The sequence below is a fragment of the Saccostrea cucullata genome, unplaced genomic scaffold (assembly GCF_032062105.1).
Source record: "Saccostrea cucullata isolate Sc308-1 unplaced genomic scaffold, CSIRO_AGI_Scuc_v1 ctg450, whole genome shotgun sequence".
Taxonomy (NCBI): domain Eukaryota; kingdom Metazoa; phylum Mollusca; class Bivalvia; order Ostreida; family Ostreidae; genus Saccostrea; species Saccostrea cuccullata.
In genome coordinates, this window is record NW_026924387.1 from 108,674 (window position 1) to 135,283 (window position 26,610).

A 26,610-nucleotide genomic window follows, 5' to 3' on the forward strand; every position below is an offset into this window, starting at 1 on the left:
AGTAATGAGGATAAATGCCTCCCATTAGACAATCCTAAATTAATTTTTTACAAGTTACGGAGTCAAAGGCGATTGAGACATTTTATCTTGATCCTGTAGGATGGACTCGGAAGAATTCAGCAGCATATATTTCAGTTTAATTGCCTTAGTAACGATACTTTTATCAGGATATTCATTGACATTTAGACTTTTATATCGTGTCTCTCCACAAATCTCCCATCAGTAGCAGTGATGAAAATCAATTTTTTGAATTTGTTTATATGTTTACCAAATAAATCCCAATTCAAAACATCACCAGTCCAGCAATGGAAAGATTTCAAAAAGAAGTCTTGGGGCTTCGTTCTCCTGAAATGTATAGTTCACATACTCTAACTCATTGATTCCAATACTTCATAGGAAATGAAGGATACATTAAATAAAATAGCATTATAATACTTATTTGCTAAAGAATTGTTCTTTAAGCTTATTCCCACTGGAAAAAAAAAATCTATGAAACTTGATCCCCCTGATGGTGATGTATGCATAAGGCTAAGCTCATTATATTTCAACCTTCCTTTGACTTTATCTCAAGACTTAAGATCCAGTGATTAAAGTTTCTCTTAAATAACCTTGACATGCACTGACCTTGACCAAAATACATCCCAGAAATTAAAAATTCAGAATTTAATACCCAAAACAGTATTTCCCAGGGGCTTGCCTGAGTGGAACAGGTCCTGTCAAAGATTTAATGAAAAATCTATCCTACTCACGACAGCATTTTAATATACCTGGTATACTGAATGTGGTTTTTCTGATGTCTGAGGGGTCAGGATTGCACATTTTAGCACACCCTACCTCTGTGGAACTCTCAGTGTTGGAGAGATAAATCTGAACAATTACATTATAGGAAAATTAAAACTGGAGTCAAAATATGAGCAAAAATTTTCTTAAGGGGTGATTAGCACAATTTTACTCCAAAATATAGCTTTGCTATGCATGATAATTTTTAGACTATGAAAATAAGTTATTTTTCCTCCTGAAAGAAGAAAAGAAAAAATAAAGTATTCAAAACTCTGCATTCTGGAAATAAAGATGTAGTTCACAAATAAGAAAAATAGCTATTACATATATAGTTACCTGAAGTATTTACTCATACATGTACCAGTGCAAAGCCAATGATGTACAATATTAATACATCACAAGAATAGCTTCTCAAAAACAGACTTATCTGTATTTTCCCAAGGGAATTCTTTTTTCAATGACTTATATTGTTCCAAGATCTTAAAACAAAGTATTGGCACAAAAATCTACAAAACAAAATATAATCTGCTCTTTGTCTGAAGTGCACCATACTATAACTTCAGAATTACATGTGTAACATTGTTCGAAAGATATTGCTATGGTAACTTCAAGTAATATTTTCTAGGAAGAAGTATTGATGCATTTTTAAAGTCCACAATAAGCCAATATTACCATTTCACACTCTGTTCGACTTCTTAGCATTCAGTAGATATATGTTATGACTGCATTTTCCAATGTTGCATTGATGAACTTTAATTGGTGGAAAGTTTGTGTGTACAAATATTTCCTATTCAGGAGTTTCATATCTACTCATCTTTTCTCAAATATTTATTGATTTTATCCTATCATACTGTCAAAGTCTAGTAGTTTTCCCCAAGGATGATACCACTGGACTGAAATGCGACAATTAGTCAATCAATTTATCAATATATATAAACAATGGGCTCATGGGCCACAATGCTCACCTGTGTATCTAAGGCCCTTGCCTTCATAACAAAATTCCTTTTTCTATATATTCAGATGTAAAACTTGATTGCCCTTTGAGGACCCATCCTATTACGGGGAGGGGTGGGGGTTGGGGTTATGTTTTGAACCAATTCATATCTAAATTATCTGAAGATGTTTCTTAATAAATATATTTGATCTTTACTTTACTGTTCCTGAGGAAAAATGTATTTAAAACTTTGATTATCTTTTGCAATATGCCCCTGGGTAAATACATTGTATATTCTTTTTTTGGATGCTTTCATAAAAATTGACTGATCATGGCTTTGCTGTCACTGAGAGGAAGATTTTTAAAAGCTATGTTACATATATACCGGTACATACCCATGTAAAACTTTGTTTGCCCATTAGTGGCCCCCACCCTAACTCAAAAAGGCCATGATTTGAACAAACTTGAATCATCCATTGGAGCAGGGTGTTGTCCTTCATTTGAACAAATATAATTCCCTTTTACCCAAGGATACCCTGTGCTAAGTTTAGTTGAAATTGGCCCATTCTGGATAAGGAGATGGAATTGTAAAAAGAAGATGACAGTGATGACAACAATGACAGGCAACAGTTATAAACCTTTATGAATAAATATATATTTTTATGTCCATGTAATTTTTTCAATCTTAGATAAAAATATATATTTATTCATAAAGGTTTATAACTGCATTAGGTATGTGAATACATGTACCATTTTAGATTTGATTGCAAAACAATTATGTTTATATGTAAATCCCTTATCAAAAACCTACACAATATGTTTCCGAAAAAATCCAGGATGGAAATGTTGGAGTGAACGAAGATTTTAAAAGTTAATTGAAAATTGTGACGTCATTTAGTATTATGCAAAAACAACATTTGAGAGGTATGGAATTTGTATTATACAAATGAAACTGAGCTTGCCTAAATGGTTTCTGAATCAGTAATCTTTCAGTTTCAACTAAGGCACATTATTTAATCACACTGAATGCCTTAAGTACAAAAGAGGGGATGTTTGCTTTACCATTCTAATAGAAATTTCGGCTTGAAGGGACTCGAAGCACTGTTTTCCTAGCAAGCTCCATATGATAGACAATATGTACAAAAAGAAGAAATTTGGGTTGAAATCTGGCCATTGTTTGAAGCAAGCTCCATAGACAATGTGTAAGAATGGAGGAAATTTGGGTTGAAAACTGCACATTGTTCCAAGAAAATTTTTTTGTCCCATGTGAAGAAATTCCAAACTCCCAATAATCCTTTCCGGTGCATAGCAACAACTTACATGAAAAAAATTACAAACAACGATTTAATGCAATCCCCATGCCACAAAACTATTGTTTGAGTCAAGGACTTTTTATTTGATATCATACTTTCATCACTTAAACAGTCTAGTTGAACCCTCAAACGGGGGTATACCCTCAAACGAGGGTTTTCCTTCCCTTAAAGCAACGGGCGAAAGCGGAAGTGGAATTCAAGAACGATAACTCTTCTTATTTTAAAAACAGATATTTTTTAAAAAATCACAAACATACAAAAATGAATTGTCTACACCTTTGTTTTCAATTAAAAAAATAAAATAAAATTTTTTTCGTTTTTATTTACCTCATTTCTGAAGCACAAAAGTTTGTTTACAGGACAGAGGAAATTCGGATGGGCACACAAGAAAGTGTCGAAAAATAATAAATAACATGTTAATTACACAAAATTTGTAATACCGGGGAAAGGAATTATATGTAGTTCAACTTTAAACAAATCATTGTTTATTTATTCATCCGTTTCATTAAATTATGAATAAGAAAATCTAGTTGTATCAAGCATGGAGGTCAAGGCACAGAATACGTTAACTTTGGTAGAGTAAAAGTCTCGATTTTTGCAATAAACATATACTTTTTCGCAATACAATCTCTTTAAACATCTTTAATCTATCAAATTTGAGTACATACAGAGCTAAGAAATAATCCATCACTTTGCACGAGCATATTTTGTGGACCACACGTTTTTCCGTGAAAACGGTACTTTTTTGAGTGTCTGCGCATGCGCGTACCCCCGTTTGAGGGTACGGTTTTCCTACTTCCGTTTACCCCCGTTTGAGGGTTCGACTAGACTGTTAAACAGCTCGGGTATTTCCAATTTTGTCAGAAACTCCTGAGAAGTACGGAATCACAATCCCAATGCATGGGAAGTGATTTTGTTTTATTTTCTTCTTTTTTTAATGAACAGATGATAGGGAATATTATAGGGCTGTGTATACTGAGCAAAAAAATTTGATATGATATGATATTTATAAAGCGTTTTTCGATATATTGGATTCTTTAAAAAGTCTATAAAAAGAGTCATATGATTCATTTACTGCATGAATTTTATAAGAACTAATTGTTTTATAACCCATTTCGAAGTTCATGTCTCACTATCCTAACAAATTACATGTACTTTAAACTCAAACTTTTAATGACTGTGAAAACAACATGATAAATAAAGATGTGTATGTGTTTTATAATATTTATCTAAGATGAGAAACGTACATCCTTAATTATTTAATCATTATTGAACAATTTTCATTCAAAACAGTGAAAAATATAACCTAATGCAGCTTTGCCGTCAGATTGAAATCCAACTTTTTCACAGAATTGTAAGAAACTCTGCCTTTCCGATACATATTGGAAGTTTTTTATTTCGATATGATACATTCTTAAATATTGATATATCAAATATTCAATATACTGATACAGCCCTAGGTGATAGTTATGTATAGGTTTGTTTACAGTAAATAACTGCTCTCGACCCAATGGCCACACTGTAAAACATATTAGCCCTCTTAAAAATGAGTTGTGAAAGTTCAATATCTTTTTCAAAAACTTATGAACATTTACAGAGGATTAACATTGTGCAGAATAAGCTTATGATAGGAAAGCTATTCTCCAACCTCAGCTAAGCCTGACACCTGTGGCTATGACTTCTTCTGACAAGGCCGAGGCTATCCGCACGACGGTCGTGCTAATTACCGATGTTATCCGCACGACGGTCGTGCCGATAACTAAAGTTATTCGCACGACGGTCGTGCGAATTATAAACGTTATTCGCACGACAAACTTCAAAATTAATTTATATTAATTATACGTTTATTTGTGCTATATTTTTACTTTGATATGATTTTTTACATGTCATTCTGCTTCTGTACGTTGAAACTCAAAACAAATTTCATTTATTAGACATCCACATAAAGTTAACCTACCTTTTTCCATGCTTACTATTCAGGAGTTCCTATGCAAGAGTTTTTTTTTATGTGATTTAGCCGTTTTTTTGCACTTATATGATTTTTTCAAAAAAAAAGAAGAAAAGAAAAGACGCCCCCCCTGAAAAACGGCATTTTTATTTAGAAATACGACACGCAAATTTTAATTTTATATACACCCTTGATATGAAACATGAACTAGTATAATATATGAATCAAGATTACGATTTCCCTATGGTAATAATTAAAAGAACAATCAAGGTTACCCTCTTTCAGAACGTTTCTTTCATGTTTTCTGATGTTTTGTTTTATCCATCACGTTCACAATTGTGTTTCTTTCTAAATAAATAAAATTTCGCATTTTTATACTGAATAATAGTTTTCTTTTTTGTAAAATAATGCTGTACTACAGGTACTTGTTTCGGAAATAATTTTTAAACCCATAGTATAATAATAACACCTTGTGTTATTATTATACTATAGGTTTAAAAATAAATTTTAAACCCATAGTATAATAATAATTTTTAAACCCATAGTATAATAATAACACCTTGTGTTATTATTATAATATGGGTTTAAAAATTATTTTCGAAACAAATGCCTGTGTGCTGTACATAAAATTTAAAATAATAAAGCAGAATAAATTTAAGCTAACCATGATTATTATATTTTTTTACGGATGCGGTGTTATTTTGGAAATTCAAAACATGATTTTTATACATGCAGTATACATATATAACTAAAATGCAACTAATAAATGTTTATATCATATTTATAAACAAAGCTAGATTAACATATACTGGATTCTCTCTATCATTTTGGGGACTAAGGGTCGCCCCTGTCTAAAAATCCACGAGGTTTTTTCACACTTGAATCCTTCAAACTATCGCAGTTCTACTTACCGCATGGTCAATTTCTCGACTGTGGGCGCAATTCACGTGCACAATTTCACTTAGAGACTTGCATCATGTACACGTCTCAAAAAATAATACGGAAAATTCGACATAATATTTTACCCATATCATCATTTTTACGTGAAGTATTCGGAAGAATTTAGAGAGAGAGAGAGAATTAAAATAGGGAAAGACTAATTAAGACCGTAAATAAAGGAAAGTATATTATTTTGAGAAAAATATTTGTGTACAGGCTATAATATATATTATAATTTTTGCTCCAATCAACATAACCTTAGAAAAATACCCAAGAATAAAATAATACAAAGGATGAATAATATTTAAAAATATATCATATATATCAATTTATTTAGATACGACGAAGAGTAAAATAAAAATATACGTTCGTTGGTTTGTTGGTTGGGGTGAAAAGTATACGTTCGTTGGTTGGGAGTAAAAAGTATACGTTCGTTGGTTGGGAGTAAAAAGTATACGTTCGTTGTACATATATAATTTCCCCCACCAACAGCCTTCAGCGTTGATATGATAGTTTATGAATGTTAGAGTTATCTCTCTTGTGTCGTGCGGATAAGAACTGTTATTAGCACGACCGTCGTGCGGATAACAAAATTTATCGGCACGACCGTCGTGCCGATAGACACTTCCTTCTGACAATGACAATTTTCAAATCAGTAATGTCATTAAAACAAGTCCCAAAATTGTTTGCATCCTTAAATTTTTATTTAAATATTTTTAAACATATATACCAACAAGATACTTACACATTATTGGCTGGTTGCTTGTTTCTCTTCAGGTCAAAAATGCTAGATTGTGTGGAAAGTCAAACGACTCTGTGCGCTGCCATGACACCGGAAGTTAAACAAAAACGCGATGATGAGGATAGACAAAACCCGGAAAAATATTTTCTTAACTTTGCAATAATAAATCAGCAAAAGCTTTCATATCAAGGAGAATATATTTCTTCATTGTGAAACACTTCTAAAAGCATATTGATGACTTGTGAAATATGAAAAAACAGTTTTTCTTGCAAGGCGTTTAGGGAACCGAATGGATAATGTTTCGCATTCGAAAAAATATATCTGGTGATCAGCAAAGGATTCTTAAGGCCTTTTCGAAACATATTTTGGGTATAATGTTTTACAAAATTGTTTAACATCAACAAAAGTCTTTGAAAAGTGGGTAATTAAACATAACAACACTTCTCCGGAATTCCAACTTCCTTCTGTTGTCGACCTCCATATTTCTTCCTTCTGGTTCTATAGTTTATAAACTTGATGGCGGTCTAGGTGAATATACGGTGATGTCTTATGCTGTAGTTCTGAAGGGTGGGCCACCCTGGGGATTAAGAATCCAGGGTGGAAAGGAATTTAATGAACCGATTTCAGTCGCCAAGGTCAGTATATTTAACTATTTGATCGCTTATGTTTGATTTAAAAAAGTTGTGAACTATTTTAAGGTGCTCTACCCAGGTGAGAGAATTTGCAGAAAGTTGTCAATTTGTAAACCGGGTAGACTATGTGTATTTTTAAAGTGACAAGTCGCGTACGATTTTAAAATACATTAAAGATAGTATTCGGAGTACTTTTATAAATTTGTTATATCTCTGAAGTAATAAAAAAAAACTAATGAAGGAGTTAGAACTTTTTATTAATTTTCATTCTATTGACGTTTAATTATACCATATCTTCTTGGACACAATTATTAGAGTTTAATGTACTGTACAAAATCTTCTAGCATTTTAAAGTGCTAGATAGAGATGTCATCTTGATCTTTAATCCCATTAGCATTCACAATAACTTAAACCTATCAGTAGTTAAAACTGTTAAATGGCTTATAAGTGTATAATCCAACGTAAATAAATATTTTTGTGTGTTGTGGTTGTAAGGTCTGAAATTTGTTCCCTTTCTATTGTGATTTAGGTTGACATAGCTTTATAATAGTGACATATGCAAGGTGCCCTTTATTTTGAGATCTTTTAAACATAGAGAACTTTACAAGGTCTTTCAGTAATATAAAATATATTATTGCTGCAGTTAAAAATCTGTATGTTGCAATTGAGTTATAAAATGAAAATTTTAAAATAATTTTACAAAAAGCAAGTGAGTAGTTAACCAGATAACATGACTTCTGGTGTCTGAGTCAACATAGCAAATAGATATAAAAAAGATGACTTTTAAAATTTTTTTTCTTGAAATCTTAATGAACATCAGCTGTTGAGTTTCCGGTAGTCAGTAGATAGGTATTTTCTGAACTGATAGGAAAGCATCTATATTTAGCTGGAACATTTTTCATCTCATTTGATAAAATTTTCTGAGATAAACTTGGCAGATAATGATTGATGGTTGAACATTTTAATGTAGAAATATGAATGGTCCATCCATATCTGATGTTTGCTCTTCTTTCATACCACCGGAAATTGCAAGCCTTTATGTATTGAAAGTTTTTAAAGGTAAAGTATTGAATAGTTGAGAAAGTGGGAAAATTGGACAATATTAGGGTATAAGGAGACACTGCTTTTCATAGGTTTCTGAAAAGAATTCTAATTGAACTCCAGAAGTTAAAAGAACAAAGGGCAAAAATATCTTTTGAAAAAATTACACTGTATGCTAACATCAATGTACCATTGTCTAACTCTATTGAAAAAATGTATTGCTTGCTAGCTCAGATCAAACTTCAAGGTTTTTGGATATTGTATAATTTTTTTTCATTATTTATGCATAAGTTCAGTTGTTGATTGCCTACTTCATTAATATTATGAATAATCTTGTCAAAAAAAATGCATTTGCATTATTAAGTATTTGCATGAGTGTGTTTTTGCTGAAAATTGTCAGAACACACATGATCTGGTAGATGGAGGATCATAGGAAAATCTTCAGGGGAGGGAGGGCTTGTCTGATCCAGTATATGATCTTTTATTGGATCCAGCCCAAAATGATTCAATGTCGGAATAAGTGTGTTGTATACAGGGGAGCTCACACACCGACTCCTAACTACATGCAATCTGTAAATATCGCAGCAGCAGGCTCAAGACAGAAACATGTGCCGCTTCATAGATAAAATTTGAAACATTTGATATAAAGATTTTTTTTTGAAGAAGAAGAACACCGAGAACTTGTTTTAATTACAAGGAGGTACGGGAGGAGATTTTTACCACAATGAATTAAAGTGTAAATCTCTTAGATAATGATGTTTAAAAGCTATACATGTATAGAATACACATCTGTCATTGATGACTTGACACTAAAGTGTTTCCTAAATAACTTCTGTTCAAATGTGTATTTAAGGAGTTGTCTGGTTTATGTACTTGTCAAATTACTAGAGAGACAAAAATTCCACTTTTGTCAGTGTACTTTTAAAATTATTTTACCTGATTAAAAATAATTCATCCATCTTCCCCCACCCCCTTCCTCTGAAAAAGAAGGACAAGTAAATAATTCCCCTCCCCCTCTCACCCCCCAAAAAAGAGGAGAAATTCATGATAATTTTTTAGTTGAGCTCAGAATATCTGTATGATATTAATCATTAAGGGTTGAGGGGGGAAGGAACCCAGTAACAGCCAAGTTAATGTTATTACACAGTTCATTAACCAGCTCGGGATGGGTTTTAGCATTGAAGTGAGGAATTTGTTTGTCTATCATTTTTTGGCTACCTTCAGTAAGATTTCCTTAATGAACTGCCCCCTCTTGGCTATTACTTAATGCCACAGTCAAGCTATAATACAAATATTTTGCTTAAAGAAGCATTTAGCATAGAAACAATTTTTTGCAAGGGATGTACTAACAGTTGCTGTCTGGTTTTTCATTCCATCGAGATAATCTGTATTTTCATTAATCAAAGAAAAGTAACTCATTGTTTAAAAGCTGTTTCAGCCTTTCTTTTGAGACAGAGAATCATTTCCTGGAAGCTGTCAATTCATAGTTATTTTGCAATGCAAATCTTGTCTTTTGTATAATTTTAAATATGACTAAATGCATTCATGATTCTATTCTATGTAAATGCATAAAAATTGTGCAGCACTACACTCGGACTTAGTTGGGCTGTAAGATTATGATTTGATATTTTGTGAAAATAAGAGACCCTTCTGGCACAAAATTATTAAGAATTGTCATGACACACCTGTCTTGATTTATGACCTAAAGGTAAAATGCATGCAATCTTTGGCAATTGAGCTTGGCATGGCTCTGCATAATTTTATGATATTTTATGATTTGTTAGTTTTGCTTTAACAGACTGTTTATAGTGTATGGGTTTATTGAACATGAGGTCAAGTGCTATATGAATGTAAAATTAGGCAACAAATTAAATCAGAGATGTAATTGAAAGTATTTTACCTATTGTACCCAGTAAGAAAATGTAGTGCAGTTGAACTTGTGAACCTTTAATTAAAGGTGCTTATCCTTCAACATAAAGATTGTTAGGATTTTTTTCTCTCTTTCTATAAATATCTTCCTTCTTAGCATTTAAGAAAAATAAACCAATTCAAAATTTTAAGAAAATCTGTCCACCCAAATTTGCCTTCCTCAGGAATTCACCTTATCAACTACATCACATATTTCATCTTAAACTTGCCATAAATTGAACAGGTCTTGCAGAAAAAGATTATTTGAAGTTATTAGTTTGTAGAACATAAACTGCTGATGTTGTGTCTTGTAAAAAAAAAAGGACAGTAATAGGTAAAAGTTGATTATCAGTGAAATGTATTATACTTGTATAAATTGAAATAATGTAAACTTGAGTTTAAGTATTAAAAGCTAATCAAATAGGCAACAGATATTTTATATCGTCAAAAGATGTGTCTGTCTTTCACCATTCACCAAAAATGTTGTCTTGACTCTTGTTCCATGAAGAGGTAAACATCTCCAAGATTACTTCCACTCATCTGAAAAGGGAAAAATTCTCCAGATTGGAGAAACTGCAAAGTAGGAGTCTGGCATATTCTTTTTTTCCCCCATATCAGAGCATCCATCTAAAGCAACATATATTGTTGTGTGGTAGTTTTTACACACTTTCTGCAGGTTGTATAATCATTAATGAACCTATCTGGCCTAAGGCTCTGACATATATACCTGGTTATATGCTTGTATACTGCAGGCTCCCAGTAGCTGCACGTGCAGGTGCAAAGTAACATGTTATCTTGTTTGTCAAAGTTAGTTTTTTTCCACGAAAAATCAGTTACTTAGGTGTTAAATTAAATAACAGAATTGTGAACAGACTCAGCTTTAAAAAAAAAACAAAAAAAAAAAAACCTGGCATTACAGCTTAGCTCATTTTAAGTGCACCATGAAGATAAAAATTAGATACTGTAAAGGGACAAGCTGGGAAGCATTTGGAACCCAGGTTACCCTTACACCTGTTAGTTAAAACTTTAAATATTTTTATTTGCACAGACTAGCCATATGTAAAAAAAACTTCAAGGAAAGTGTCCATTTTTATTTTCATTTATGCCCCCCCCCCCAAAAAAAGCCATTTAAGTTTTGTTTTCATTCTTAAAACTTCATGTTTAAATTATGAGTGTAATCAGAATGATGCATAATCTGTAGCACAAAAATCGCTCCAGAACTGTGTGTTTTTTGGCAGATGAGTTCGTCATATTTTTATATATTTATACCTCTGCCGATTCTATTTTGGGATAAACCTCAGCAATATCACTCTAACCTATCCTGTTTATACATAATAATCACGGCTTTCAAGTTTATTGCTTAATTTTAACTTCAGCGTACACATATTTAGAGCATGACTAATGCCAAAAAAGTGGCAGTCAATTAAAAGATGAATAAGTCTTAATTGAAATATTTTTGGAAAATTGGCAATGTACACAAAGTTAATGCAGTATAGTTCCTCAAAATGAAAATCCTTCCTTGAGGATATTTTATGGTTGGTGCTTAAGTCTTATCATTGAGGAGATGAACAATCCTGGGAGAGAGAAAAAAATTCTGACAATAGATTCTGATGCCATGGTGATGACCTCTGAGGTCAATGTACCAGTAAATTCTCTCCCATGTGATATATGTGCCAGTTGCTGAGGAAACTGGGTTCCTCTTTTTCAGTGGTGGGATTATTCAAATCTTTTAAGTTAAACCAAAGTAAGTATAATTTTGTTTTTCAAATTTTCTGGGGATTTGAGAATTTTTAGATGTGAGGGAGGATTTTTCATTGAAGCCTGCAACCAACTGTTGAAAACGTAGATTTGATGTATGTAGGTATGTAGATCAGAGACACATGTTAGCCATGAAATGGTCGGTAATTAGTTCCATTTGTTTCTGTCTTCTTGCTTGAGGATGATTTAGATATATGCCATAATTGTTCCTAAAGGTAGAATGTCTGTTATTATCGCTTATACAATGGGAGGTTAAAATCAGTATTTAAATTGACCAGACAGATGGTACCTGCCAAAATGGCATAACACATCAGTGGATTTCCTGAACCAATCTTAAACTGATGTTGCTTTATAATTGAGTTTCCGAGAATATTATTGTTTACATCAGTTACATTTTCCCCATATTTTTTAAGAAAAACTTTCCTGAAAATAAATTTAAGAGCATTTAATATTGAATTCTTAGTTAGTATTTGATAGTTAGATCGTGATATCAAAGCACCTGTTCTGATAAATTCATGTATCATAAAGCACTATTACAAGTAATGACCATTTCAGACTTTACATGCTTATATATAGGTATTTTAAAAAAAATATATGTGACACACAAATATTTTTTTTTTTAATGTGATGAAGAAACTGTTTAAATACTGTAGAAAGTAGCTTTAAAGTGAATTGGAGAAAAATATTTTAAATACTGTTTATAGGGAGAAATTGTGGAAACAGCATGCACATGTAGCTTTGAAATTCATTCAATTGAGACAACAATTGAGGAGAAATTTCTTCTTTACAGTGTGTTTAGTCTATTGGGGTTGGGGAGATTAGATAGCCCAGTATGTGTGGAACAATTTTGTTTATGCTGGCTAATTTCTTTTTCATGGCTACAATAGCCACCTTCTTCCTTTTCCTCTCAGAACACCATTTCTCCTAATTATCAGCCTCAGATAAGATAATTGAGTGTAGGTCTGTTCTCACTATGCAGGCCATATTGTTCAATCGGCCTGTAAAAATCAGCAGTTCCCTGCAAGATATCTTGTACTGTCTGAGTTGCATGCATTACATAGATTAACAGGTTTATATGTTCTCAAATTCATATCAATATGTATTTTTACTAGCTAATTTGATCTTTTGGCACATTGCAACACAAAGATTTTCTGGAAGAATTGATCATATCATAACAACAGAAGTTGATGATGGTGGTGCATTTGGCTATTTAAGTAGGAATCAAAATTTGTAATGGAGAGATGGTAGAGGCTCATCTTAAGCCACAATGGTGGACTAGAGAATGTTTCATGACTCTAAACCAAGATCATTTGGACAATTGCAAGGCTTCCCAAAGTGAGAAATTCTTGTCAAGACCTTCAATTATTAAAAAGTCATATATGGGCCAAAGGGTGCTTATATAATAATCTGAGAACATCTTAATTACTCTTAACCAAAGTCTCACTTCAATTTGGTGAAGGCCATGTTTCCATAATGTAAATCTGCTCACCATGGCATGATTTTGTGATGCAGAAATGATAGAAGCTCTTAGTACACTTCTATTGCTTTTGACCTATAAGATATGTCATGACCTTATGCCAAAGCAATTCTGTCAAAGTCCAGGATTCAGAATTATCACAGGTTGTCAATGTCATCATTTCATGGCAGTGTTAATTATGCAGATTGCAGAAATTTTAATTAAAGGTTGCTCATAATCGGAGACAGTTTTATACATATGCTGAGTACACTTGAAGAAGTTTCTAGCAACTTAAATTGAAACTTTTTTGATACATATATACATGCATGAGAATTCTTTCAATTATTCATGTTTTGTGCATGTCATTTGGTGATACTACTACATGTACCATAATGTTAGATCTAGACTAGTTTTCATGTTTAAATCTTCTGTAAAAGGAAATAATCTTGCTATGATTAATTCTCTTGGACAAAATTTTAATGGTCGGATCCAGATTTATTCTGACGAATGAAGCTTTTATTTGCATGAGTTCCTATTCTGATGTAAATGCTATCTTCTGACTATCAATTTGATTAAAAATACTTCCATATAGATCACTAAGGAAAAGGACTTTTTTGCAATGCGTTTTAGTGAAGGCATTTTCATGCACCTGATGTACATGAATGAAGCCCTTGGGGTCACTTTACATTGATGGATTCTAAGATAATGGGGGATGCATGTTTTATGTATTGACAATAAGAAGATAAAGGGGCCCCATGGCAGGTCAAGCAATAGAATTTTCACAGCTTTTGATAGTTCATTGTTAAGTTAGAAGCTATTTTCTGCCCCTTACTCAATGCACTGGTTAAACCCTGATGCCCATCATATGGCAAAACAGAAAACACATGTCAGCTAAGTGGGTGAAAAATCTGCTGTACTAATTAATTCTTCACATCAGTTGAGCAGAAATTTCACCAAGGCTGTGGAATATGGTCAAGGTTAGTTCGAGATTTTTCTATTTAAAGCAGGAAGAAAATGTTCAGGGATGGGTACAACTTATTTTCTATTATCTGACCCTGAGGTTTGTGCAAGTTTTTTTAGGGGAAAAGTTTAATCCTTGAAAATTTTGCCTTCATGTAGTAGGAGAAACAATGCCTAGACCTATATATAAGTGTCCTTGGTTTTTCACAGCTATGATCAATACTTGATCGATATCTGTAAGTTTAAGATATTGATATTTTTTGCTATTAAAACTTCATGCTCTAACTGTTTAAACCAGTTTTATTACATTATTTTATTGCAATTTTATGTATGAATTTTTGCTTGCTTTTGAGCTCACCTGAGCCAAAGGCTCAAGTGAGCTTTTCTGATCACAATTTGTCCGTTGTCTGTTGTCGTCGTTGTTGTTGTCGTCGTCGTTGTCGTTGTCGTTGTAAACTTTTCACAGACTTCTTTCAACCAAACTTGCCACAAAGCATCCTTGGGTGAAGGGGATTCAAGTTTTTAAAGAAGGGCCACGTCCTCATTTAAGGGGAGATAATTGGGAATTAATGAAAATTTGGTGGTATCTTTTAAAAATCTTCTTCTCAAGAACCACTGTGCCAGGAAATATGAAACTTATGGGTAAACATCCTCAGGTAGCGTAGATTCAAGTTTGTTCAAATCATGACCCTCGGGGATAGGGCGGGCCACAATGGCCAACCAAAGTTTTACATAGGGATATATAGGAAAATTCTTTAAAATTCTTCTTCTCAAGAATAACCAAGCCATAATTGATCATATTTATATGGAAGCATCCTCAGGTAGTGTAGATTCAAGTTTGTTCAAATCATGACCCCGGGGGATAGGGTAGGGCCAAAATGGCCGATCAAAGTTTTGCATAGGAGTATATAGGAAAAATCTTCTTCTCAAGAACCACTGGGCCAGGAAATATGAAACTCATGCAGAATCATCCTCAGGTAGTATAGATTCAAGTTTGTTCAAATCATGACCCCCGGGGGTAGGGCGGGGCCGAAATGGTCCATCAAAGTTTTACATAGGAATATATAGGAAAAATCTTTAAAAATCTTCTTCTCAAGAAACACTGGGCAAGGAAATATGAAATTCATGTGGAATCATCCTCAGGTAGTGTAGATTCAGGTTTTTCAAATCATGACCCCCGGGGGTAGGGTGGGGCCAAAATTGCCGATCAAAGTTTTACAAAGGAATATATAGGTAAAATCTTTAGAAATCTTCTTCTCAGGAACCATTGAGACAGGAAAAATGAAACTCATGTGAAATTATCCTCATGTAGTGAAGATTCAACTTTGTTCAAATCATGACCCCGTGGGTAGGGTGGGGCCAAAATGGCCAAACAAAGTTTTACATAGAAATATATAGAGAAACTTTTAAAATCTTCCTTTCAAGTACTTCAAAGCCATGATAATCAGATTAGTAATATTTATATGGAATCATCATCAGGTAATGTAGATTCTAGTTCATTCAAATCATGATCCCCTGAGGGGTTTTCAAGGCCCCCCCCCCCCCCCCCCACCTCAGTAAACTTTTAGTTCTGACCTGATACATGTATGTGCCTTTTCCTAGCCGATGTGCTCAGGTGAGCGCTGTGGCCCCTGGGCCTCTTGTTAAGGACATGTACCGGTATTTTCAACACCCATGATTTAATTGTCAATACATGTAGTTACATACATAAGTAAAGTGACAATGTCTTGTTTTAGTAATACCGGTATTTTTCTTTGGGTCATTATATTCAACACAGTTTAGAATTATGTCATATAAGTGTATCAAATCAGTTCTTATCAAGACATTATGATTGTCTCCAGATGGAATTGAATTTTTTTCCTTAAAGATGACCTTGACATTACACCACAGTCTCGGGCCCCTACAGCTGTCAGATGTAAAGCACTTTAACGTAATGAAAAGGATGTACTGTCATCCACCAGAACATCGCATCAAACCAAAATAATTTTTTTGCTCCTGAAATTAATCTTGATAGATGGTAGTGGGGTCCCACCTGGATAACCTCAGTGCAGAAAGCTCTTCCAGGCTCTAGACGCATTCTGGCATGATTATCAAAGAATTTCAGAAATGGCAAAATAATCAAGAAACAGTTTCGGAAGCATGTGCTGCTAAATTGAATCTGAGGTGGAAGAGATTTTGAGAAGAGGATTTTTTAGGGAGGGAAAATGTATAAAAGTACATGATTAATAGAGTCGTGAAGATTGGGTCCAGATTAATGCTAAAGCCCACTTTTGACCTTGATAGCTGCTAGATTTTCTGATACACATAGAAACGATTTGTCTTTGAAAAAATTTAATGTTTTTTTTTTTCATGACTCAAAATAGAGGAGTATTTTTCACAGATGAAATATATGTGTTTTGGTGTAAATGGACATTTTTATAGTTTCATATTTTCAATGGGTTTCCAGTTTTATATTTTTTGTCAAGGCTATTCAGCGTCATAATTTGTGTTACATCAGTCTACAAAGTCTCGTTCTATTACACGTAGAGTCTATCTGGAACCACCCAGATAAGAAAAATAACTTGCTTTTTATCAAAAGTCTGAAATTTTGAAATTATGAAGAGCGTTTTAGATTGCAAGATTCAGAAGTGAGAGATTTTGAAAAATGATAGAAAAAATGTGTTGAACACCAAGCAGAGGCAAAAAATTTCAGTAAAATTATACGTATTACACATTTTGTATTCGAAAAAATGTTTTTTCCTTCTTGATCATGCAATAACATAAACAGACAAGCTCTCTTCAGTTGCAAGACTTTAACCTTTTTTAAATTCGTTTTGATCAAAGGCACATTTGAAGAGGTCTTTTGATGTGGGGTTGTAATGGAGAAGCATGGTTCATATCTAATTATGTGTTTGTGTTGCTGATTATCTCTATTGCTCTATTGTGTGCAAATATTCTCACCTTTCTGGCCTATCTTGTAAAGGCTTAGCTTCATATTTAAACCTATTACGATAGGAACATGCATTGTGATATAATTGGACAACCAAATAGCACATCCTAGAAACCTGGTGACATGCAGTTTTACAACTGTGAGTCATTGTTTGACAAAGTTAAATGTCTTGCGTCTTTCTTATTGATGTATTGAAAAAGAGATTTACCGTGCACAATACCAACTTCTAGATTTAGTTTTTCTTTCCATATACACTGTATACTGGCCTCTCACTGAAATTCAGGGCAAAGGTAAACCCCTCTTTGGATATTTTGAATTGTTCTGGTGAGGACAACACAAAATTCATATCAGTTTTCTTTTTATTACCTTTTAAACAGTTGTGACAAAACGGTTGATGTTACATTTACTTGGAAATTTTGACAAATAGAGAGCTGTTTGAAATTTGATACAGATCGTATCAGAACTGTCAGCCATAGATTTCTGCCGTCTTGGATATTTTTAGCGTGGGATTTAAAAGTGTTTTGCATTATCAGGTGATTCAAGGATTTCAAAGAAAGCGAGTTTAAATTGTGATTTGGAAAAAAAGTTATAAAGTAAGTTTTCTAACTTAGACGTAATAGTTGGTATGCATTCAGTATTTTGCAGAGTGCATTCTAGATATGATGTATATGAAATGTAATTTTGTTTTCCATGGAGTTCTTGGAAAATGTAAAAGTCTACCCCCCTAAAAGACCTTTGAACTCAAGAAATTTATATCATATTAAGGACAAATTTTATCATAGATTTCAAAGATATTCCAAATTTAAACTTATAATATAATTACATGTTCATAGACAAAAAATCAGCATGCCTTACCAGAGGTTTTGAAAAGATATCGAATTTTGAAAATTTTTGCATTATTCAAATAAAAATGTACAAAAATTATAAAACACAAATTCCAGATTTTAATTCATCAAAAATGGTTTTAGAAGAGGTGTACAAATCCATATATAGACAATAAAAATATTGCACACAGGTCCTTCACTTAGTGGAACTCTTCAACTCCAGGGAAGAACCCAAAAAAGTTCAAACTATGTTGCGTATGACCTTAAGACTTTGGGACATTGCAGTTGTTTTGTTATGTTTCGTGCTAGATGCACATGATAAACTAGTACACTGTAATACGTTGCCAAGGTCTAAAAGTCAAAATTGTCTTTTAAGAGGTTGTTGCAAAGCATTTTAATTTTTTCCCTTGTAGAATTCTTGGAATTGAATTATTTCACAACATTACATCACCATGCAAAGGAAAAGAAACTGGTTTAGTTCAGATAATAGGTGATCCTTTTCTAGAACCTCTTGAGGGAATATGTCAGGCGCGGATCCAGGATTTGGAGTTAGGGGGGGCGCCAAAATTAGGCAAGGGGTCTGGGGGCCTGGATTCCTGGATTCTAGAGATTTTGAAGGGTTAAAATGAGGTCTACCAAATGTGGATTCTAGAGATTTTGAAGGGTGAAAATGAGGTCTACCAAGTAGACATATTTGAACGCTAACTTTGACAAGGGATCCGCCACTGTATGTGATCTTCTCAAGAGGTTTAAATTACAAAGTACATATACTTATGCATATATCGATTAAGTAGGATGAACATAGGCTTGTACCAGTAACTTTACAGATAAGCTTTAGAGACATGACAATGCATTTTGCAGGTAGATTCTTTATCCACTATGAATTATTCTTTCAATCAGTTAGATCAACATTTTATCCTTTTAAACATTCTTTGAAGTCAGTGTCCTGCATATTTTTTACAGTTCTTTTAATTCCCCATTGACCCCTTCTATTTTAGACGACAAATAGTCTCTATATTTATATATACATGTATATGGATTATTGATTGAACTTTTTTTGTACAAAAGGTATTATGTCTTAAACACATGCTATGGAATGCAAGATCTTTTGTTTGATCAAAGGGTCAAAGGGAGCAAGTGCTTATTGGTAACTTTAAGACTGTGTAGTATAAATTCATTATTCTTCTTTATTGTAAGTTTACGCTTACCATATTTTTAGTTCTAAAAACTGTAGGGGCTGCACAAATGCATATTGATTAATAAAGAAAAGTTTTGTTGAAAAGACATGTTTTTCCTTGTCTTATTACAAGTAAATGTAATTTTGATCCCCCTCTTTTAAACTGCTTGAATCCTCCTAGCACTGACTGAGGCATCTCTTTAGAAAATGTTTTATGCTTTGCATCACCAATTATCTTACTGACTGAATCTGATAGCAGCTAAGCTTCCGAAAGAAACTTTTTTTCTGACTTTTAACACTTTATTTAAGTAATTAAAACTGTGACCTTTGAAAAATAGGTGCCAAGATCTCAGATGGTTTAAAGAGGGGAGATAAGTCTTGTTGTACTTGATGATTTATAGTCCCACTGAGGGTATTTCATCACGAAATTGTATTTTTATTGCTCAAAGAGTGGATAGAGTAATTATTTGGAGGGATAAATGTAGTCTGTTCTCTTTATGACACAGATTCTGACAGTATGAGGTTATCTCACTCCTAAGCTTTTATAGAACTGCATAGACAAAAGCCTGACACCCTATTGATGTACACCCTACACCTTGTGGGGGTCCCCTGCTGTATTTATACCATCCCACACAAACAGGAAGTCATTATAGCCCTGATTACACCCTCCTATACACCTGTCTGAGGGTAACCTGTCAATTCCTGGCTCTAGGGGGGATCAGATAAATCCTTGTTGGTTGTAAGGGCAGACAAAAAAGATGTGTCTACATCAGCAAAGAGATGTTCTGTATGCTCTAGGATGCTGATTGATTATGACAGCTCTGTGATAAAAAGACATATTCTGTGAACTATGAAGCTAAAAGTTGTAGGACTTTCATGTTTGATAACTTGTGTGCACATTTATTGAAGATCTTTGATGTTTATTATAGCTTAACATCTGGTATATATATTTCTTTAGGATTTTTTTTCTCGAATATCTTAGATATTTAGTACATATGATAATGATTCTATCAGATCTTTTTTTCCAGATGAGTTGTGTATCTCTGGTTTTGTGAGTCATTTGAGATATATAAGTCATGTTGGAAGACCAGGATAGACAAAATACCAAATGTATCAGTTTATATGATTGAACATTCATTGAAATATTGAAGTTTTTTTTTTATGAAGAGCAGGTGAACTCCCTCATATAGTTGAACATTCCATTGGTAATGCTTAACTGAGAATTTCAATCTTGCTATTATAGGTGGAACCCCCTAAAAATCTGTCAGTACAATTATCAGTTCAGAAAGTAAACAAGTTATGAAATCTCTCTGAACCTGAATGGCCTAAAAAAAAAAAAGAAAGAGAAAGTATAAGAGCCAATAAACGTGAAAAGTTTGAAGCTCCTCTCTGCACTGTGTGGTATCTAAGCATTGTCTCCATCTCAGTGTGGTTTCCTAGCGGGATCAGACAGCAGAGAGTAAGGGAACTAAGGGATCGTAATCCCACATTCCAGCATTCTTGTTATCAAGCAAAACTTTCTTGTTCTTCTTGTTAGTTGTCACACTGAAACCACATTTTTCTGTCAGACAGGTTAACCGTGTGGTTAATGATTAAAAAAAGGAAAAAAGGAGAAGCATTTTCTGTTCACTGTTGTTTGAAATCAAACATGGCATTTCAGGATGTTTGGCTTTACATAGACAGACAAAGGAGTGTTTTTCGTTTTTTAATTTTTTTTTTCTAGTTTTAAGATTGATTGGGTAGAAGAGGGGAACAAGTGCTTGTTGGTAGCTAAAAAACTAAAAATAAAAACCCTGATGATACCTTTGAGTCACCACATGAAGTAAGTCAGTTATATCTTATCTATATGTTGGTGATGTGCAGTATTGTAGCATTGTCATTTCATCAGAATTCCTCATTACCAGCAAGTTTCTTGACTATTGTGGAAGTGCAAGTGATTGCTCTGTAGAAATGCTATGCAACAGGTACGATCGATTATACACAAATGTTTTGTGTGTGTATGCATTTTTGGACACATTACACCCAAAAGTAAAAGTGTACAAAGTGTACAGTGTCATTGCAACATTCCATGTACACTCTACACCAACGTTGTGTGTAAAGTGTCAGGAAAAGTTTCATGTACACTCTACATCTAAAGGTGGTATCAAATAACAATATGGAAAAAAAATATTCTATTTTTTTCCTCCCCCACATTACCTATTTTAATTGGTTCATAAAGCAAGTTTCAATCTGTTTAAATATGCCAATTAATTTAACTCTTCATAAAACACTAATTTTGTACTATATGTATACATGCATGTACTAAAATAATTTAAATTTCATACCTTAATTTTATATTGTATTTTTTTAAAGCCTATTCGCGGTAGGAAATGTTATGCAACAGAATTTTTTCCAAGTGGAGAGAGAGAGGGAGAGAGAGAGAAAATAAATATTTATACGTCTAACATGTACTGAATAGATATATGTTCATACATTTAGTTTCTGCCATTCACCTACACTATCTCTTTTTTAATGAAAGAATTAATGGTACAATATATTCTACTTATTTTATATATCTTATATATGATACATGTATGTAACATGCGAGATTTAATTTGATATTAGATTCCCGCGATCTTTAGCTGCATTTGTTGGCTATCTAATGTACCGGTTTTTTTTTATTATATCTTTCGAAGGAACTAACATGTAACTCTTTATTTTAAACCTCAACCGCACCACACCCCAAAAAAGTTTTTTTCCAAAGTCTTAAAGAAAATTCTTTGTAATCTTTGGAAATGCTGCAAATCCATTCACTTTCTAGGCTTCAGTAGTTTTTGAAATGAGTTTCTTTTTTTTAATTTTTTATTATTCGGACTGGGGGTACATTTTCACAGAAAAAAGGGACCTAAAACAAAATTATTATTTACCACAACCTTAAATCTTTCCATACGAATATCATTTACTGAAAAAGATAATGAATCTCTATAGCTATGAACACACATATAATATCTTAAAATAAAAATAAAGTAATAATGCTTTGTTTCAATTCATTAACTTACCATGTGATCTTGTCGGCATGATATCACCTTACGGAGGCAATAGAAAAAATTTTATTGTTTTGATATTTGATATCAAGGTGTAAGTGTACATGAAACATACACTTTACACACATTGTAAGTGTGTAACAAAAATTTTACACTTTTTGTTTCAAAAAGGTGAAAATGCTGTACAGGCTACACACATAACATTAGTGTAAAGGGCCCCAGCCATATTAATGAGGAATATAAGGGCTGGGCACTTGCTTTGGGTGTAAAGATATATACAAAATCAAAGAATGATGAAACTTTTGTTGCACTTGACTTGCTTCAGAAACCAGGAACTTTGTATAATCTTTCTATTAGAATGATGATATCATGGAGATAAAAAAATATTTTGAGAAATAATCAGATTATTCATTGAACACTGTAACAAAAAGTTAGAGTATGAACATGACAAAACACTAAAGGCCTTAAGTCTTATTCATTGCAGGACATATTCCTGTATACATGTAACTGAGTTAAACAGTACACATCATCTATGTATGAGAACTTAATTCATAAAGCTTCAACACAAAAGGATTCCAATCACAACATCCAACTTCTATACAATTTTCATATTTGCTGAAGGTCTTGGAGAAGGTTATAGACTCTTTTCAGCTAGAGTACACATTTTAAGGTGTTTTCATGAAAGGTAAAATCCTAAACACACATTGCTATATTTTGTGTTTTGCTTAAAATCAAATTTTAAACAAACAATTTTTGCCATACTGTGATACAGAACCATTTTATTAATTGTTGGTTTAGCTGTAAAGTCCCCTATTTCTGTATTCCTGCAGGTGTTGGTAAATTTTATATACATTATTTACATTGGACCATTCATGAATTTTTTAAAAACAAATTTCCCTTTCATTCAAAAGTTTGTATTTCTTTTCTACTCCCACAAGAAAAGGTTCACATTTCAAAAATGGCCAGGTAATGTAAGGACAAGGAGAAACAGTAACTATTTGATGCTATAAAGGGCCATGTAAATATATAAACCAACATTTCAAGGTTAATTTTTCTCCTGGCTGATAGTGGCTATTGATCTGATAAGACCTAAAAAAAAACAAGAATTGACATGCACTCCAAATGTAAGTCTGAGACTCTAGTTAAACATGGCATGAGAACAACTGAAATATTTCTAAAACACAAATACTAATAAATTTTGAGCATGTATAAATCAGAAAAAAGTAGCTAATTAAAATCAGATTAAGAGAATTAATTAGAGAGATGGAGGCAAGAAAGACTGAAGTAGTTATTTTGGGGAATTCATTGACCTGCAGTCGTGTTGATGAAATGATTATATGCTGAGCAATCTGGCATTGCATCTGAAGGTAGTGCAAAGAATATTTTGATGTTATCAATATACCTTAATTAAACTGATGCCCCTTGGATTCAGAATGAAGTGTTGGAATATATCTTCAGTTAATGAAAAATACACTGTATCTATTTTCAATTTGTACTCAACTTTTTTTTTAGCTATTTTGGATGCATGTTAACATTTTAGAGAAATGTTTGTTCTATAGTGATGAGTAAAATTAGATTTTATATTCTCTGACGATGGAAGCATCCTCTTGCATATGCTTTGGTAATATTGATAACTGTCTGCAGATTTTGCACTAAAAACCACTTTTTCTCATTTTTATTCATGGACTTTTAAAAACAGCTGATAAGTGTTAAATGAATTTCTTGATTCATCCCTGACAGTTTGGATGCAAAATTCAAAACATTCCACAAGCCTGAGTAACAAGAACCTGTTTGAGAAAACACAAAGATGAGGTTGTTTTAAGAATGGTGATGGGTCTTCCCAGCTGCCTCTGATTGTCTGTATACTTGTTCTAATGTCTAGTAACAGGAACATTGCCATGGAAACATACTGTAAACAATGTTACTGTGCAGAAACTCTGTGCTTCATATTGTTAAAAAAACTTTGTAACTACTAGTTGCGGAATGACAGCAAATATTTATAGAGAGATGTTTTCAAAATATTTTCTTTATACAATGCAGAATAAATCTTTTCTATATACATTTTGTAGAAGGCAAAAAATGCCAAATGACCTTCCCGTAATGTATAAATGAACTGTAATTGGCATTTGGCAGGTCAAACATACTGGTACACTTGTCCATGTGTTTTTTCTCCCTCACAGAACCAACTTCTATCCTCAGAGAACATTCTTTCCAGCTTCACTGTATAAATGATCCTGTATATATATATTTAGTAAGGATTTTATTTTGTTTCTACAGATCAACCCAAACAGTAAGGCATATGTAGAAGGCATCAAAGTAGGGGACATAATAGAATCACTCAACGGACAGAAGACAGAAGGACTATTACACAATGATGTCCAGCAACTTATCAAGATTGCCAGCGGAGAGCTAGCGCTGGAACTCAAAAAGTAAGTCAAGGTTTGAATATAAGTACATGTAATAATTTACTGCTAGGGTTATAAACATTGTGTCCGAAGAAATAATGACAAAATAAACTAAAAATTGTGTAAGTGCAAAAGGATGGCAACTGCCTTTGAAAAAAAAAACTCAGAAAGATGAAAATTGCCAAAGATAGTTGGATATGGCTTGAAAAACAGTTGGAATGGGATGGATAACAGCTGCCTGAAAGACATTTAGACAGATTAAGAAACTGCCTAAATAACCATTGGAATCAGAAATGCAATTATCCTACGATACAGAAGCATTTGGATTGTTAGCAACTGCTTTGCAAAACAGTGCAACTCAGAAAAAGCATTGCCTTGCAATGCAGGGACAGCTACTGCCTTGCAATGCAATAGAATTTATAAGGATGGCTCCTGCCTTGCATTGCAATAGGATTTATAAGGATGGCTACTGTCTTGCACTACAATAGGATCTAAAAGGATGGCTACTGTCTTGCAATGCAATAGGATTTAGAAGGATGGCTACTGCCTTGCAATGCAAAAGGATTTTAAAGATGGCTATTGCCTTGCAATGCAATTGGATTTATAAGGATGGTTACTGCCTTGCAATGCAATAGGATTTATAAGAATGGTTACTGCCTTGTAATGCAATAGGATTTATGAGGACGGCTACTGCCTTGCAATACTATAAGATTTAAAAAGGTGGCTACTGCCATGCTATGCAATAGGATTTAAAAGGATGGCTATTGCCTTGAAGTGCAATAGGATTCAGAAGGGTTGCTACTGCTGTACAAAACAGTAGGATTGAGAGGTTCTTGGATGGCTGTTACCTTACAAAACAGTAGGAATCAAAGGATGGCCTTACAAGTAGTAGCACCTTACAAACATCAAGATACAAGGTAATTGAAACTTCCTTACAAGTAGAAGCATTCAAAATTACAAATAACAGGACTTGGAAAGGTGGTGAAAGGATAGCAGAAGACTGGAAAACAGTTGTATTTAGAGGAATGGAAAAATTTGAATACAGTTTGCTTAATAGTTTTGGAGACAAAATCAGAAGGATCATACTTTACATAGGAACATAGTGAGGAGGATATATTTGTGTTTTATAAGAATTCCTGTGTGTGTGTATCAGTAATTTGGTGTTACCAGTGGAAAGGGAGAAATTGAAACAGTCAATTAAGAATATCTAAGAATTATTCAGTTTCTTTCAATGATAAAACAGGGTTTCAATGTCTGTTCTGTATTATAGAATTATATACATGTACTGGTTAATTTACTCTATCTGAAAAAAAGTGTTCATGGATGAAGAAAAATATATGTACATTATCATATACATATCTATGTGCAAAGTGTCTGCTGTATATCCTTGCAGCAATACCCAAATGTTCAGCCTTGTATTGATTGTAGGATACTGACATTCAGAAGTTATAAGCCTCTCTCAGTAGGACAGCTTTATACTGTTGTTTATCCTCAGTCAGACTCTGTACTGTAGTGAAGACAAGACAAAGAACACTATCATCATAGCCATCTTCTCTTCCTGCCTTACAACAGGCCCAATCAATGTCTGGAAACATCCTTGAAACATTGACCATTAAATAAGAAAATTGACCCTTTCCTATGGTGGCAGAGGATAGTTTTTTTTGCAATCAAAACGTTTGACTGACGGTTTACTTAATATTGAGCTGCTTTAAAAATGTGCATTGAAAAATTTTAAATTTCCTCTACATGTAATAATAGTATGATGTAGTCCCTTGAGAAATTTGAAGCTTTTAGGAATAAAACATGTACAACTTACACAATGAGCCCTAAAGATGGCGCAG

General features: G+C 33.2%; 2 protein-coding genes across 23 annotated transcripts in view; one reads left to right on the forward strand and one right to left on the reverse strand.

Moving 5' to 3' along the window:
* LOC134266328 (rap1 GTPase-GDP dissociation stimulator 1-like) overlaps positions 1-6,877 on the reverse strand; it is a 29,826-nt gene extending 22,949 nt beyond the window's left edge. Inside the window, exon 1 of the mRNA XM_062748578.1 lies at positions 6,660-6,877. Coding sequence (XP_062604562.1) covers positions 6,660-6,663 — 4 coding nt within the window. The 5' untranslated portion in view covers positions 6,664-6,877. The remainder of the gene's footprint in view (positions 1-6,659) is intronic.
* A 255-nt stretch (positions 6,878-7,132) lies between these two features.
* Positions 7,133-26,610, forward strand: part of LOC134266323 (sorbin and SH3 domain-containing protein 1-like) — a 72,313-nt gene continuing 52,835 nt past the window's right edge. For 21 of the 22 annotated variants that reach the window (XM_062748542.1, XM_062748543.1, XM_062748544.1 and 18 more), the window contains exons 1-2: positions 7,133-7,291; positions 24,642-24,793. In XM_062748542.1, the coding sequence (XP_062604526.1) occupies positions 7,199-7,291; positions 24,642-24,793 (245 nt within the window). In that variant the 5' untranslated portion in view covers positions 7,133-7,198. Of the gene's footprint in view, positions 7,292-11,823; positions 11,982-24,641; positions 24,794-26,610 lie in introns of those variants that run through there. The other variant, XM_062748558.1, reaches the window with a different exon arrangement.